Genomic DNA, 16,271 nt, shown 5'->3' on the forward strand with positions numbered 1-16,271 from the left:
ATGGTTCTTCTGGAGATTACATGTTACAATTTGGAGCAGGTGCCATTCAACTGTGTTTTCTTTCTGTGGACTTTTCCATCAGATTTTCTGTGAGTTAGTGGCATGTGGAGGGCAGGTTTAGACGCTTGATGAGGACCACGCCTCCAGAGTGCATCATCAGCCTCTATGCCTTTTCCCATCATCCCCCATTCCTTTTCCCACCATCCTCCATGCCTCTCCTCTGATCAGCCCCCACCAGGACCATTGGATGCAGGGAAAGAGGGAGGACTCCTGCTGTGCACACTCACTGATCTTATAACCAAAAATGTTATTTTTTATTTGTATGTATATTTGTTGAAATATGTTTATGCTATTTTATTTAACCCCTTTTTAAAAGTAGGCTCAAGCGTGTTACTGTTATATTAGTCAATAGTATTTTAGTTTTGTAATATTTTAAGTCTTTTTTTTATTTTTATTATAAGGACGTAACATCAATCTTCTGCTGAGCATAAGACGTCTACTTAAGTCAGATATTAAGGATAGTTCAATTTTGAGTTCATTTTTTTTTTACTGCTACTAAAAATGTTTAAGTAGCTATATTGTAGATGTTCAGTGTACTGCACTTGTTTCTGATGTCTAGCTTACCATCTTCATGTCACTTGTAGCATTTAGAAACCTGCTGTTTGGAGAACTGCATATAAGTCAAACCACAGGAGTCCAATACCTCTGCTGAGAGCAGTCCGTGGGTGGGGGAAAGGCTCAGACCAGTGGATGTCTGTAAACGGAAACTTGTTCGGTGACAATTGGAAAGGGGGTCACTTGTTTTGGGCATTAGGAAAGACTGTATCGGAAATGGGAAGACTTTGCTGTGCAAAAGATGTATCGCGCTCTCTCTCATTCCAAAAGATACAAATCATATCTATCTTAGGGAATCGTAGCTCGAGAAGGGCAATCCTATTGGAGGCTTTGGAGATCTACTTCTGAAGGAAATATGCACTGCACACACTTTGATGGGGGTGCAGCTTTTTCTAAATATGCTTGCTAGTTTATTTCCCTACTTAGACTAGATCTCAAGGGAGACAGGGTACTTTTCTGTCTTAAAGACACTATGCTCTCCCTCTACCAAAGTGCTCAAGTGAAATGGCAATGTCGGTATTGTAATGTTTGAAACATTGGTCTGAGTCCTTGAGTACTCTACGGGGAGTCGCGTCCTTTTGAACAAATCTCAAATATTTTCTTGAGAATTATCAGCCAAGCTCAGACACATACATACAAAAGGGTGCCATCTTTGGTGTGGTGGTGACAGAGCCCCTTTTGGAAGGGAGGATGTATGCCAACTTAACATCCAATGGTGCCTAATACTTAGTTGTAGTGATATTCTCTATTTAATTGTGGTCATGTATCATCGAATGCATTAAATAGTAATGATACGTTTGAAGGCAATAATGCATTTGATCATTGCATATTTTTGTATTTCCTCATCAATTACATGCAGATGGAAAACCAGATTTTTTTTTATATTTCTGTATCTGAACTTTATAAAAGAAACTGTTGACTTAGCTTTACAGGAAGCTGTCAAATGTATATATTGGATAGTCTTTGCTTCAATCGTTGCAAAATTCATTTTGGTTTGGTTTTGAAAATAAATATTTAAATTATGAATTTCTGTTTTTTTTATTGAATGTGTCAGTATTCCATGAAAATACATTGAATTGCATCAGTATCTTTCAACGGCAGAATGGTGGACAAGTCTACAGTATTCCCAGTTTCTGTAGACTGTCCACTTCCTGTTATGTGCAGCTAAGTTGTGCATAGAAAGTCATTCTTTCCACAGTCCTGGCAGTCTTTGAAACCACATTTTCAAAAGGCTTGTTTCATTAGGAATATTCCAATAACAGTTGGAGTTCCTTAGACTGTTGACAGTGAGGTGAGACCAGTACAGTAGCCTATAAGGTCCATCAAAATCCAGCACTGAAATGGTAAGATTCAGAAGAGGGGCTGTTTTGTCTTTCATCAGAGTACTCATCTTATGTGGTTGAAGTAAATTACATTTGTTAATGTAAAGTCTATTCCCAAACAATGTGAATTGTCTGACTGTTTCTTCAAGGCATACTTATGAAGTCAGGTCCATCAGTTTGCTGTGTCTCTCATGCCTTCATCTTCAAATATGACCAGTGACCGGAACCATCGGGGCCTGTGGGAATGACTCAGACTGGGGGTATGGTCACAAAAACCCTTTTTAGAGATTTATCGGGTCAGGAGGACCTCCCATTGTGACCACAGGCCCACCAAAGAGAATAAGCTGTGATAGCGCCAGTACAAATACTAATGTTCTGATTGGCTCATGACCGCTTTGTTGCTGCACTGCCTTCAGGGTCACTTAAGTTAAAGGAGTCTTCCTCCCCCTCGTCCAGCTGCAGACTACCAGATGAAATGCGCATCCGAGCCAGGGGGCCAGAGCGCACCAGTTTCCCTAGCCCTGGGCAGTAGTATGGGAACATGACGTCTGAGTCACTGAGGCTGATCTCTCCACTTCCTGTCCTGCTCCCGGCCCCTAGCACGCACACAGAGGCGGGCCGTTCAGGCATGGGGGACAGGTTAAGAGGGAGGTGTGTTGGGCGTGCAGGCGAGTGTCTGTGTGATAGGTGAGGGTAGTGACCTAGAGGGCGGAACTCTGCTGCTGGAGCAGAGGGCCGGAGGACCTTCACATCAGACTGGCTCCAGGAGCGCTTGGGCAGGCCTGCCTGGTAGCTGGAGTCATCACTGAAGTGGCCTGCCGTCTCCTCTCTGCCAAATTCCCGCCGACCAGCACCACAACCAGCCAGAGTGGCAGCATACAGCCCAGGAGCGATAGCCATGCTTGGAGGCACGTTGTAGCGATGACGCTGGCGCCGCAGACCGGGAGACAAGGAGGAGGGGTTGGAGAAACTGGAGGAGCGGATGAACTCGTCCAGGAGGGCGGCCTGGGGAGCAGGCCTTGGGCCGTAGTGGAACAGAGGCAGTGAGGCTGGAGCGTGGTCCAAGGAGAAAGAGGAGCAGCCAGACATGTAGGCCTGAGCAGAGAGGGGTAGGATGGGGTGCAGCTCCAGGCAGGGGTAGGGGTAAAGGTGGGAGTGAGGGCTGGGGTAGAGCAGGACCAGCTGCTGTGTATTGGCCAGCAGTCGGCCCCTCTGAGGCCCCTCAGCCACACTGCTGCTGCGGTTGAAGCTCTGGGTGGCCCTCTCACTGTGGCACCGAAGCCCCTTGGGCCCCTGTAGCGCTGTGGGCCCTGGCTCAGCCCCAGAGAAGGAAGAGGAGCGAGACTGGCCGAAGGCAGAAGTGTGGGGCGGGGGGCCCTCCAGATCCATCGTGGTGAACAGCACCTCCACAGCAGACTGACTGCGCTTCCCACCCGGGGCACAGTCGGGATGGGGGAACCCACAGGTCTGCTCATACACCTGGAACACACATACACCCTGATATCACTGACAGCAGGTGTGTAACTTTCACCATTGTACATGGACCCCCCCCACACACACACACACACATTCATTTTTTTAAATTGTCCCCCCAAATTGTATTTATCACAGTGTGATACAAAACGCGGCGCCGGTGTGCTTTAGGATCATGCAGACGCCTTATAGCGTTGGGAAGGCTGTTTTCCGGCACAGCGAGATGAACAGAAGCAGCCGCTTTCTGTTGAGCTTTTTCTCTGAGTTCCATAAGAAAGCAGAGCAGAAACTGTCTACTCCTTAGTTGATTGATCTAGCTGGCAAGGTAACTGCTGTTTGAAAACAATTATTTGCTCCCAGTGCTGAGCTAGTAGTGTAACTGACATGTTATGTTAGCTAATGTTTAATACCCTCTCGACTGAAGGGAATGAACTACTAGCAGCTAGTTAGCTTTCTAGTAGCTACCACAGCCAGTTCAGCTTTAGCTAGCCTCTAGCTATCTGTCAGGTGGCAGTATTTAACAGCTGTTTTGTGTATGGAAATGTTTTGTAGCCTTTATTTTGTCCCGTTTCAACAGAAGTCAGTTTGATGTTGTACCAATTAGCTAGAGCTAGCCAAAAGTGAAAAAAGTGAACTAGCCTCAATCACACTACACCTGAATCAATGAAATCAGCAGCCAACCGTTTGAAGACTAATATTCTGATGTTGTTTCAGAGCAATGTGAGTTTTTATTAGTCACTATAGCAATGTAACATTGTTGATCTTCAGTTTTCCTAGCAAATTCCCTACTTTTTACACTGACACGGTATAAACAGCTCTACAGGCAACATTGTCATAGTGCACAGTCAGTACACAACACTATGCTCATCATGTCTTAGAATCAGATGGTGACAGGTGTCCCTGCAGCTTATGTGAATGTTGAGGTATAGTGAATGGATGAAAAGTTCCATCTTGAGTTGATGGGTATTCCGGCTACAGTCTGGGATCTGTGAATAATGGTCATTTCAATTATTGAACCGTTGATTCTATTCTTGGATAATATAAATGTATAAATGTACACCAAGGTAATTATTTGCGCAGGATCAGATGGTGACAGGGGTTTCATCAGGGTCAAGCAGCCAGAGAAGACCAGTCTGTGACGGCGCAGAGGTGAACTTTGCAGATACAACACTTTATTCTCTCAGTGCAGTAAACACTGGACAAGCTAGAAGCTCTAAAGAATGAAACTATTTTAAGGCAGTCTGACAGACCTTTAAAGTTGATATCCAAACTGTATCAAGGGTTGATAGAGGCTTTTCCCGATGACACACAACATGTCAAAGAAAAATGTGAGGAAGACCTGGGAGACGCTACTGATGATGTTAGAATGACCAATCATGTATCATCTCAGACATAAATTACTGCAGTTTTGTGACCGTCCAGTGAATCTGAATATCATGCATGTCATTCTGCTAGAGGTCTAAAACACAAAAGGGGACATATTTGCAGTCTTGTGAAGGCTGACTGAATTCTGGCAAAGAGTAAATTCTTTAATCTCAGCATGTCTACAGATTCTCACTGTTTTGGTTTCCTTATAAATGTGGACACTGGGGGCTGTTATCAGAAGAAACTGTGTAATCTAGCATTCATAGAGGCTAAAAAATACAAACGCCATTAATTGAAAGGTTGGTTATCCTCCCACAATGGATGGAAGAAATGCCAAGTTATGTATCGCTAGATTTGATTTATTACATGATTAAGGGTATACTATGCAACTTTCATAAGGTCTGGATGCCTTATACGGAATACTGTACAACAAAAGGAGTCTGTATTGAAAACATGCCCACGTCAGGGGAGATAACTATTTAGGCAATGCCAAGGTGCTGGGCTGCTCAGTCCTGGCCCTGGGGGTCTGCCGTACTGTTGGTTGTAGAGGTCGACCGATTAATCGGAATAGCTGATTAATTAGGGCCGATTTCAAGTTTTCATAACAATCGGAAATCGGTATTTTTGGACACCAATTTTTTTTAAACTAGGCAAGTCAGTTAAGAACACATTCTTATTTTCAATGACGGCCTAGGAACGGTGGGTTAACTGCCTTGTTCAGGGGCAGAACAACGGAGTTTTACCTTGTCAGCTCAGGGATTCAATCTTGCAACCTTACGGTTAACTAGTCCAACGCTCTAACCACCTGCTTTACATTGCACTCCACGAGGAGCCTGCCTGTTACGCGAATGCAGTAAGCCAAGGTAAGTTGCTAGCTAGCATTAAACTTATCTTATAAAAAAATCAATCATAATCACTAGTTATAACTACACATGGTTGATGATATTACTAGTTTATCTAGCATGTCCTGCGTTGCATATAATCGATGCGGTGTGCCTTCGTGAAAAAGGACTGTCGTTGCTCCAACGTGTACCTAACCATAAACATCAATGCCTTTCTTAAAATCAATACACAGAAGTATATATTTTTAAACCTGCATATTTAGCTAAAAGAAAGGTTAGCAGGCAATATTAACCAGGTGAAATTGTGTCACTTCTCTTGTGTTCATTGCACGCAGAGTCAGGGTATATGCAACAGTTTGGGCCGCCTGGCTTATTTGCCAGAATTTTACATAATTATGATATAACATTGAAGGTTGTGCAATGTAACAGCAATATTTAGACTTAGGGTTGCCATCCGTTTGATAAATACGGAACGGTTCCATATTTCACTGAAAGAATAAACATTTTGTTTTCAAAATGATAGTTTCGGGATTCGACCATATTAATGACCTAAGGCTCGTATTTCTGTGTGTTATTATGTTATAATTAAGTTTATGATTTGATAGAGCAGTCTGACTGCGTAATGGTAGGCACCAGCAGGCTCGTAAGCATTCATTCAAACAGCACTTTCGTGCGCTTGCCAGCAGCTCTTCGCTATGCTTCAAGCATTGAGCTGTTTATGACTTCAAGCCTATCAACTCCCGAGATGAGGCTGGTGTAACCGATGTGAAATGGCTAGCTAGTTAGCGGGGTGCGCGCCAATAGCGTTTCAAACGTCACTCCCTCTGAGACTTGGAGTAGTTGTTCCCCTTGCTCTGCATGGGTAATGCTGGGAGTGAGACCGAGTCAAGACTGAGACCGGGAGGGGGACAAGGGTTCCGAGACCAGAAAAATGCGGTGCAGGTCACTGTTCTTCACATTACCGTCTCTGGTAAACACACATTATATCAAATAAAATCTATGTTAGTTAGCGAGCCAGCCAGCTAACATTAGCTAGCTAACAGTACGATTTAACTAGATAAACTACTTTCTAACAAAATTTGAAATGTATAATATCTGAAAATGTAGCTAGGTAGACTCTCTTACCTGTAAACATGGATGAATGCTTCTCCCTCTCTGCCACAGATGCCATGGTTGCCCTTAGTTTTGAAGATGTAATCTGGAGACAGGTGTTTCATAGAACAGCCTGTATTTTCTCTTTTTGACTCCCTACGCATATTTGAACCTTCGACCTACTAAGCTATCATCCTCTACTTCCACCGTGCATTCCACAGATTTCAAAGCTCTGACCTCCAGAAAGTGGAGGGCAAACACTTTTGCAGTTATTTGTGCTATCTTTCATAAAAATCCACTTTAGAAATCATTACCTACACATACTGAGCAGACCTTTGTTATAGACAGAAGCGTGCTACATAGCAGACCAACCCAAACTCATCTCTCTGCATGTCCAGCGCAGCCATTATCTCAGCCCATCATGGCTAGCGGGAAGGTTCCTGACTTTTTCTGTGGCTAAACCAACTAGGCTCCGAATTTAACAATTTGATTTGTTTTGACAGATAGCATACACGTTTGTTATTAATGCGCATGAAAGTTCACATTTTCCAGAAGACATTTTCTGCCAAAAATGTCTGTTGGGATGGTGTCAATGTTGACAGCATCAACATTGATTTGGCTCACTTATACTTTGCATTGGCAAGATGGTGAAACCCATTCAGAAGTAGAGTACACAAAGTGCTGCTTGCTTGATGGCACATGTAATCATAAATGATTTATTTGGCCATAGAGTACGAGGCATGCGGACCAATTTAAGGGAATGGAGGTGGCGTGAAGTCTAACACATTGCAAGAAAATTCAGCTTCAGCAAGAACAGGAGTCCATTTGCACCTTGAGACACAGGAATGCATTTAGAACAGAGACTGGCACTGAGCCGGAGGTTTGAAACGCATACAGGAGGAACTGAACTATGAGACACCTAGTTCTGTCATCTCAAAAGAGCATGCCTAAGGATATGTGGTCATACTACAACCTTACCTCATATCACAAACCTCCGTTGTCAAAACAAACTGACCAACAAACAAAAAAATGCAGAAGTGAGCCGTTGGAATTGACTCACAGGAAATCTCCTATTGCACTTGTGCATTTACAAGTTTGGTTTAGAGCACATGCAATTATGCTAATTGTTTATCAATCAAATCGCAATTGATTTAAAGTGTCTTTCACTCGGTCTCAACACCCTTTAAATTCTGTTTAGAATAATAATACAACAAAGAAATCAACATGCAACAAAGAAATCCATATAACAGAAGGCCCTGTACCTGTTTGGAGACATCAGTGAGGAGGTCAGGGGAGGACCTGCACTGCCTGTTATCATAGTGGGCCTTGTAGAACTTCCTGGAACATAGAGGTTTAGAAAGACAAGGGTTTATTGCTTGGCTTAATCATATTCAAGCAATGCAAACCTTTCTTTCTGGACTTAAAAACAACTTCAATGAAGATTCTCCATTAAGATTGCTTTTCAGTCCAGAACTAGGCTTAATCTGTGTTCGGGAAACCTCCCCAATAAGTGTTGTAACCTTTCAAAAGGCATGTTCTTCCTCCCCCCTCTCCTGACACAGTCCAACAGTTGTTTCTGGGTCCTACCACTAGAGAGAGGGGTAGCACAGTGTTATCAAACTGAGTAAACAGTAAAGGCTTTTGACAAATGAATAAATTCCCCCTTACGTATCTAGTGGTCTGACCTGTATCTGAAGCAGGAGCCTTTACTGTAGAGGAAGGACTTGTGTCGGGACTTGGGCTCCTCAGAGAGACGGAAGAAGGCGTGGTACTCTACACACGTCTTCCAGAAGGCCTTACACACATCACGGCTGGCCATGGCTAGCTCTACCGTGTCCTTACGAGAGGGCTGACCACACACACAAACACAAACATGTAATAGAGGTAATTTCTGTGGAAATAAAGCAGCATGTTGTTTGAATAAAACCACGTGTAACCAACAAACAGACAGACACCTGGTAACTAATGAAATCCTGTTCGACCACTCAGTCACACTTTAACGTCTCAAACGGAGAAAAAAAAACTCACCACAATCTTAGCATGGAGTTTAATCAAAAAATGCTTTCTTTTAAAACTCAGTTTGCGGATTGAGGCCCAGCTGAAAGTGTTTATCTTGGTGTTGCCCTGGGAGAAGAGAGAAACATAGTTCAAGAGTACAAACTGACAAACAGTCCAAATGTAAACCTCTGTATTAAATACTTCTCTCTTGGTTCTGTTTACTTCTCGGCATATCTGTTTCCAGCGCCTGTCTCTCTAAAAAAGATATAGTCCACACTGTACAATCCACTGTAATAACATAGTATATTATACATGCCCTATGAACAACTCCTGTACATCTCATTAAGAGGTCTTTGTGACGAGCCCAGCCATTACCTGGAAGACCAACACTCCAGAGTGTGTGATGGCCAGGTTGATCTTGGTGCCCTCTCCATCATTGGCAGCCTGTGGGCGGATCCCGTACATGTCCAGCTTCCGAGCCACCTCTAGCAGCTGGCTGTCTGCCTCACCTGGTGTCTGGCCCCTGGAACACACGCAGCACCAGCAACAGCCTACATTCACCTAACAACCAAACCCCCTGTCACCTCAACACGATGCTACAGTCACCTCACCGCCAGAACCATCACGCCTTCACACCTGGTATGCCTGAGTCATTAACTACTTCAGTGAGCAGTGTAGGCCCTATTCTGCCCCCTCCCAGCTACCAGAGAGCCCCAAGCCTCTGACCCTTGAGTCCGGGAGGTATCTACCTGTGCCTCTTGTGGAAGAGCAGGATCTTCTTGTGGAGGCACTCCTGGTTGGGTACATAGTTCTTGGTCGCTAGATGTTGCAAGTCAAGTTCCTCCTTGTAGTCACCTAGCTCTGCTACAAGTGTAAGGAAAGAGTGGAGACATCACCACAAACACAAGCCACTATTATCATAAAACTGTAGTTCAATTGTAATCATGATCATATTATGTGGCTTTACTCTTCAACGACAAACCCCAGGGGCTCTACTTACACTGCAGTAAATGTGAGACGAGGAGAGCAGCGCTGTTATCATTGCAAGTAAGACTCCCATTGGACAAATCCTGTTTAATCTGCAATGCAAACAGGTACCTGCGAGAGGGAACTTGAATAAGCTTGAATTTGTCTTGAATAAGCATCATGTCTCTCTGTACCAAATAAGTTCCCTTAGTCAAGAGGTCCAAACCATTTGTATAGCTGGGGCAAATGTCAATTGGCACAACCTTTTTCAACAGAAGAACAAGAGGGAGTGACCTACCTGGTCAGTTCTTTCTGCAGCTGCCCTGGGTCTGGGGGGAAGAACTTCACTATGAAGCGGAACGTTGGATCATTGGTGTCTGTAGGAGAGAGGAACAATATCCTTGATGCTCATTCCCCATTGTTTTAGTACGACAGATAGCATGATTCAGTCCACATAGCAGAATTCACAAGCCTTTGCATAAATTACAGTTGAAGTCGGAAGTTTACATACACTTAGGTTGGAGTCATTAAAACTAGTTTTTCAACCACTCCACAAATTTCTTGTTAACAAACTATAGTTTTGGCAAGTCGGTTAGGACATCTACTTTGTGCATGACACAAGTAATTTTTCCAACAATTGTTTACAGACAGATTATTACACTTAGAACCCACTGTATCACAATTCCAGTGGGTCAGAAGTTTACATACATTGAGTTGACTGTGCCTTTAAACTGCATGAAAAATTCCAGAAAATGATGTCATGGGTTTAGATGCTTCTGATAGGCTAATTGACATCATTTGAGTCAATTGGAAGTGTACCTGTGGATGTATTTCAAGGCCTACCTTCAAACTCAGTGCCTCTTTGCTTGACATCATGGGAAAATCAAAAGAAATCAGCCAAGGCCTTGTAGACCTCCACAAGTCTGGATCATCATTGGGAGCAATTTCCAAACGCCTGAATGTACCACGTTCATCTGTACAAACAATAGTACGCAAGTATAAACACCATGGGACCACGCAGCCGTCATACCGCTCAGGAAAGAGGCGCGTTCTGTCTTCTAGAGATGGACGTACTTTGGTGCGAAAAGTGCAAATCAATCCCAGATCAACAGTAAAGGACCCTGTGAAGATGCTGGAGGAAACAGGTACAAAAGTATCTATATCCACAGTGAAACGAGTCCCATATCGACATAACCTGAAAGGCCGCTCATCAAGGAAGAAGCTACTGTTCCAAAACTGCCATAAAAAAAGTCAGACTACGGTTTGCAACTGCACATGGGGACAAAGAGTGTACTTTTTGGAGAAATGTCCTCTGGTCTGATGAAACAAAAATAGAACTGTTTGGCTATAATGATCATCGTTATGTTAGGAGGAAAAATGGAGAGGATTGCAAGTCGAAGAACACCATCCCTACCGTGAAGCACGGGGTGGCAGCATCATGTTGTGGGGGTGCTTTGCTGCAGGAGGGACTGGTGCACTTCACAAAATAGGTGACATCATGAGGAGGAAAAGTATGTGGATATATTGAAGCAACATCTCAAGACATCAGTCAGGAAGATGACGCTTGGTCGCAAATGGGTCTTCCAAATGGACAATGACCCTAAGCATACCTCCAAAGTTGTGTCAAAATGGCTTAAGGACAACAAAGTCAAGGTATTGGAGTGGCCATCACAAAGCCCTGACCTCAATCCTATAGAAAATTTGTGGGCAGAACTGAAAAAGTGTGTGTGAGCAAGGAGGCCTACAAACCTGACTCAGTTACACCAGCTCTGTCAGGAGGAATGGGCCAAAATTCACCCAACCTATTGTGGGAAACTTGTGGAAGGCTCCCCGAAACGTTTGACCCAAGTTAAACAACTTAAAGGTAATGCTACCAAAAACTAATTGAGTGTATGTAAACTTCTGACCCACTGGGAATGTGATGAAAGAAATTAAAGCTGAAATAAATCCTTCTCTACTATTATTCTGACATTTCACATTCTTAAAATAAAGTGGTGATCCTAACCATTCTAAAAAAATGTTTTTTTACTTGGATTCAATGTCAGGAATTGTGACAAAATGAGTTTAAATGTATTTGGCTAAGGTGTATGTAAACTTCCGACTTCAACTGTACCTGCAACTTACTTTTGACTTGCTTGGCCAGGGGCTTTAGCAGTTCCAACCACATCTGGGATTAGAAATACAGATCAGATTAGCATCCAAAACTTGGAGTGACATCATTTATTGTACCTTTTTTGTTCACACTTTATTTGGATATTCCATCTGTAGATGCTCGACAGATGGTCATAATACCAACAAACTATCTGTTGATAAGCAACTGCTTGCTAGCGTTAGCACAGTGACTGAAAGTCTATGGATATCTGCCAGCATGTTAGTTAGCATTGGCTTGCAAAACCACCTCGAAATTCCTTCATACTAGACAGAGACATAAGAATGTTATCCACAAGTTCGTCTGACTCTGGGGAAGTACATCAAGGGCCTCATTGCCAAAATTCCGAAGTATCCCTTTGAGGTTAGGGTTCGGATAAGGTTTAAGGTTAGGGTTCGGATAAGGTTTAAGGTTAGGGTTAGGATAAGGTTTAAGGGTAGGGTTAGGATAAGGTTTAAGGTTAGGGTTAGGATAAGGTTTAAGGTTAGGGTTAGGATAAGGTTTAAGGTTAGGGTTAGGATAAGGTTTAAGGTTAGGGTTAGGATAAGGTTTAAGGTTAGGATAAGGTTTAAGGTTAGGATGAGGTTTAAGGTTAGGTTAGGATAAGGGTTAGGATAAGGTTTAAGGTTAGGATGGGGTTTAAGGTTAGGGTTAGGATAAGGTTTAAGGTTAGGGTTAGGATAAGGTTAGGGTTAGGATAAGGTTTAAGGTTAGGGCCAGTGGTGGAAAAAGTGCTCAATTGTCATGCTTGGGTAAAGGTTAAGATACGTTAATAGACAATGACTCAAGTAAAAGTGAGTCACCCAGTAAAATACTACTTGAGTAAGTCTAAAAATATTTGGTTTTAAATATACTTAAGTATCAAAAGTAAATGAAATTGCTAAAATGTACTTAAGTATCAAAAAGTAAAAGTATAAACCATTTCAAATTCCTTATATTAAGCAAACCATTTTTAAAAATTGACAGACAGCCAGGGGCACACTCCAACACTCAGACATATTTACAAACGAAGCATTTGTGTTTGAGTCCGTCAGATCAGAGGCAGTAGGGATGACCAGGGATGTTCTCTCGATAAGTGTGTGAATTTGACCATTTTCCTGTCAAAATGTAATGGAGTACTTTTGGGTGTCAGGGAAAATGTATGGAGTAAAAAGTACATTATTTTCTTTAAGAATGTAGTGAAGTAAAAGTTGGCAAAAATATAAATAGCAAAGTAAAGTACAGATACCTAAAAATAGTTAAGTAGTACTTTAAAGTATTTTTAATAGTATTTTTAATACTTTAAAGTATTTTTTACTTAGGTACTTTACACCACTGGTTAGGGCAAGAGTTAGTATAGTCAGTTGAAATGTTAGTGATAGTCTGTAAGCATCTACAGATGGAGAATCCAAATCATGTGTTACTCACTCCTCTTTTCATCCCTTAGTCAAACCTTCATTTGAGTTACAGTACAGTATGTGTTCTACTGAATGACTTACATAACTGCCACACTGGTGACGGAACTCAAGGCCAAAATACTCTTTTTCCAACAGCTTCAGATGCCCACATACTTTGTTGTAGAAATCATTTCCAAGGATCCGTTGCTGTAAACAGTAAATACGAAAGTTATACTTTGAAGTGTTCATTTGGCATTTTCTTTACTAAAATAAGTAATTCAGCTTACACGGATCACAACCAGATCTGAATCATTACTTATTTCCCCAACTAAGCTGTGTGAAGATGACGAGTTTTGACATGACCTGACCATGCGTTTCACTGCAGAATAAAGACAGAGTCAAATGATGAGAGGTAGGCTGGAACGAATGAAGGCGCTTTATGTTCAATATCCCAAGGGGATGAGGAAAATCGGGCCACCTTAAGACACTTTAAAACCCTTGCTAACTCAAAGCTGCCCTGCAGTCATTCACATCCGTCTGTACTGGACCACTCAGCAACCTCTTCTTCGTTGATCCACTTATTGTCCCTTCACTCATGACATAGATGCACAAAATGCCCCATGGCTTGGATGGAAAAATACTGCATACGGTCAACAGGGATAATGGGGTTTTAAAAGGAAGTGAAATGCATTGCCAACAGAGTACAATTGGAAGAAGAATATATTTATTTAACTGTAATAATAAAAATGATAACATCTGAATATACTTCTGTTTACAATAAGCAGAGGTATTTCCGTTGACAAACACATAAGGCAGTGACTGTCTTTTGGCCCGTGTGTAAATCGATGAATACTTGTCACTTCAGGTCACAAGTTGACTGGAATATAGTTCTGAAAAATACACTTCTCACCTCAACCTCAAATATGCTCTCACTGTCATCCAAGAAGATGACCCGCAGTTTGAATGTGCCCTCTCTTTGTTTCTTGCGAACAACGACGGCTCTCGACTCTTGAGTTCGGTTCGGCTCGTGTCCACCTTGGCTCTCGGTCATCCTCACCCACTCGTCACGAGCAAAACACACTGACACAAAAAAAGCAGAACTGATGACATTTTGTCAGGCCCATCTTACAAACACTTTCTCAGGGAGTACAGGTGCTCGAAGCGTTTTTTTTTGTGTGTTGTTCAAAAAATATGACTGAATAACTCAAATGTAAGTTTGATGGAATCATGGAAACTATTTGGACTCCACTAAAAAGGTATTTCAACTAAATGTTTTACATACCCTTTTCTCTTCTGTGGGTTTCATCATCCCCTCAATGATCCATCCTCACCAAATTCCAAGCAACATCGTTCAAAACCCACTATGAAGAGGGGAACCATCCTCTCTATCCTCTCCTCACTAACATCTCCAGGCACAGCTCCAAATAGATGGCTGCACTTTGGAAAAGGTCGCACACGCATTAAATGTGTGTGTGTGTGAGATTACTGCAGTGATGCAAGGTCAGGTGGTCACTGGTAGCATCATCAGGAGCTCTCTGGAAAAAAAGTAAGATACAGTACCGTAGAACGCCACTAGATGTCAGTGAGTGCATTTAACATGACCGCCATGTTCACTCAGGACTGTGAACTAGCTGGGACAGGTCTTTACAAAAAAAAAACAAATCTGACTGAAGGTCTACCCTCTATTCTATATAATATTTTACTGGAGAGTAACATTCTAAAGAACCTGTTGTATTTTCCATAGGCATAATGGCTAATGATTATTTAATAGTACAAATGAGATCATTCACTCAATCGGAGATCATTCACTAGGTAGGGACAATGCAAATAAACAAGTTAAGAATATGAAAAACACTCTTTTGCAAGCCATTTAGGCATAATTCATTACTGTACAGGGTGTGTATAGTAATTTCACTGATTTGGGTGTTCACCAATGATCATGTTTGAAACAAGTTCAGAATGTTTGAATTCCTAAAAAAATTTATTCCGCAGCATTCCACAGAAAAGGACGTCTGATGTGAATTATCTTTGAAGAAATCTACAGAAAGCATTTCCTGTCACAAAAAAAATCTGTGCATAAGAGCACATTCTCTGCAGTCTCTATGAGTCTGCCCCCCCATAGAGTGAGTGAAATCTGCCCCGCTAGGTGTCTAGCCTGTGGCTCTCTTTACCCTTTTGCATTTTAATGTCACGACTCTCCATGCAGAAAATTGATTCCCAATGATACCATTGAGAGGCTGGTTCACTAAGTGGAGAAAAACAAGAACAATGAGTCTACAAACACTAAATGGTGACACTAAATGAGGAAAATATCCTGGAAATACACGCGATTATTAAGTGGGAAGTATGTTTGAATGAGGATATGTCAGTTTGATTTGATGCCCTGCACTAAAAGGTCTTTGACTGCCGTAACAGATGAGGGTGACATTGCAGTGTTTGTTGATGTTACGGAGGAGACAGTGAGGCCTGCTCCTCTCTATAGCCTTCAGGCCCAGATATCCAGCACAAAAGCCATACATTGTCTCCAGGAATAGTCAGGTAAGTGACACTAAACTAAGCAAACAACAGAACGTATACCGTAAGAAAAATTCTACTACTATATTCCTACTCTAGATGTAGCTTGATAATCCTCCCCTCAATGAGGTTGTTTTTAGTTTCATCCTCTCCTCCAATAAGAGCATATTTGCCAGCTCTTAATGACCCAGCCATGTGTTTTACAGTAATTCATCTCCCTTGAATCTGTAAATACTCTCAACAGAGCGGAGATCAAATTACGGCAAAACAAAGCCCCGTGAGCAGAGCATTCACAGGCGTAATGAGCCATCTGTTCTGTCACGCCACCACAAAACAAATGTCATCAAACCCTTCGCTCTCTACCTTCCCTTTCTCACCTCCCTTTCTTTCCAGGTAAACTGTGGAGCTTTGTTTGTTCTGGAAGCAGGAACACCATGCTAACGTGAGTGTGTCGTGCTCCGCCGACAGCTGCAGCCACATCGCACATTGTTACAGTTGTAGCAGATATTTTTTTTCCCCCGAACGGAAATTGGCTCACACCTGTCAAAGCCACAGAGCT

General features: G+C 42.4%; 2 protein-coding genes across 3 annotated transcripts in view; one reads left to right on the forward strand and one right to left on the reverse strand.

The window, feature by feature from the left end:
• The window catches only part of LOC124005807 (serine/threonine-protein kinase 26-like), a 28,607-nt gene extending 26,966 nt beyond the window's left edge, over positions 1-1,641 (forward strand). Inside the window, exon 11 of one of the 2 annotated variants that reach the window (XM_046315375.1) lies at positions 70-1,641. In XM_046315375.1, the coding sequence (XP_046171331.1) occupies positions 70-121 (52 nt within the window). In that variant the 3' untranslated portion in view covers positions 122-1,641. The remainder of the gene's footprint in view (positions 1-69) is intronic. The other variant, XM_046315383.1, reaches the window with a different exon arrangement.
• On the reverse strand, positions 1,641-16,259 carry LOC124005790 (FERM domain-containing protein 7-like). The gene is made up of 14 exons (XM_046315343.1): positions 16,090-16,259; positions 14,481-14,733; positions 14,109-14,278; positions 13,301-13,405; positions 11,798-11,840; positions 9,972-10,050; positions 9,708-9,805; positions 9,457-9,571; positions 9,083-9,230; positions 8,738-8,833; positions 8,395-8,558; positions 8,230-8,298; positions 7,972-8,047; positions 1,641-3,416 (listed from the first exon to the last, which is right to left on the reverse strand). Exons 3-14 carry the CDS (start codon positions 14,247-14,249, stop codon positions 2,322-2,324), a joined length of 2,229 nt encoding a protein of 742 aa, XP_046171299.1. The 5' UTR covers positions 14,250-14,278; positions 14,481-14,733; positions 16,090-16,259; the 3' UTR covers positions 1,641-2,321.
• Between the last annotated feature and the right edge of the window lie 12 nt (positions 16,260-16,271).

Source organism: Oncorhynchus gorbuscha, linkage group LG02 (assembly GCF_021184085.1).
Source record: "Oncorhynchus gorbuscha isolate QuinsamMale2020 ecotype Even-year linkage group LG02, OgorEven_v1.0, whole genome shotgun sequence".
NCBI lineage: Eukaryota > Metazoa > Chordata > Actinopteri > Salmoniformes > Salmonidae > Oncorhynchus > Oncorhynchus gorbuscha.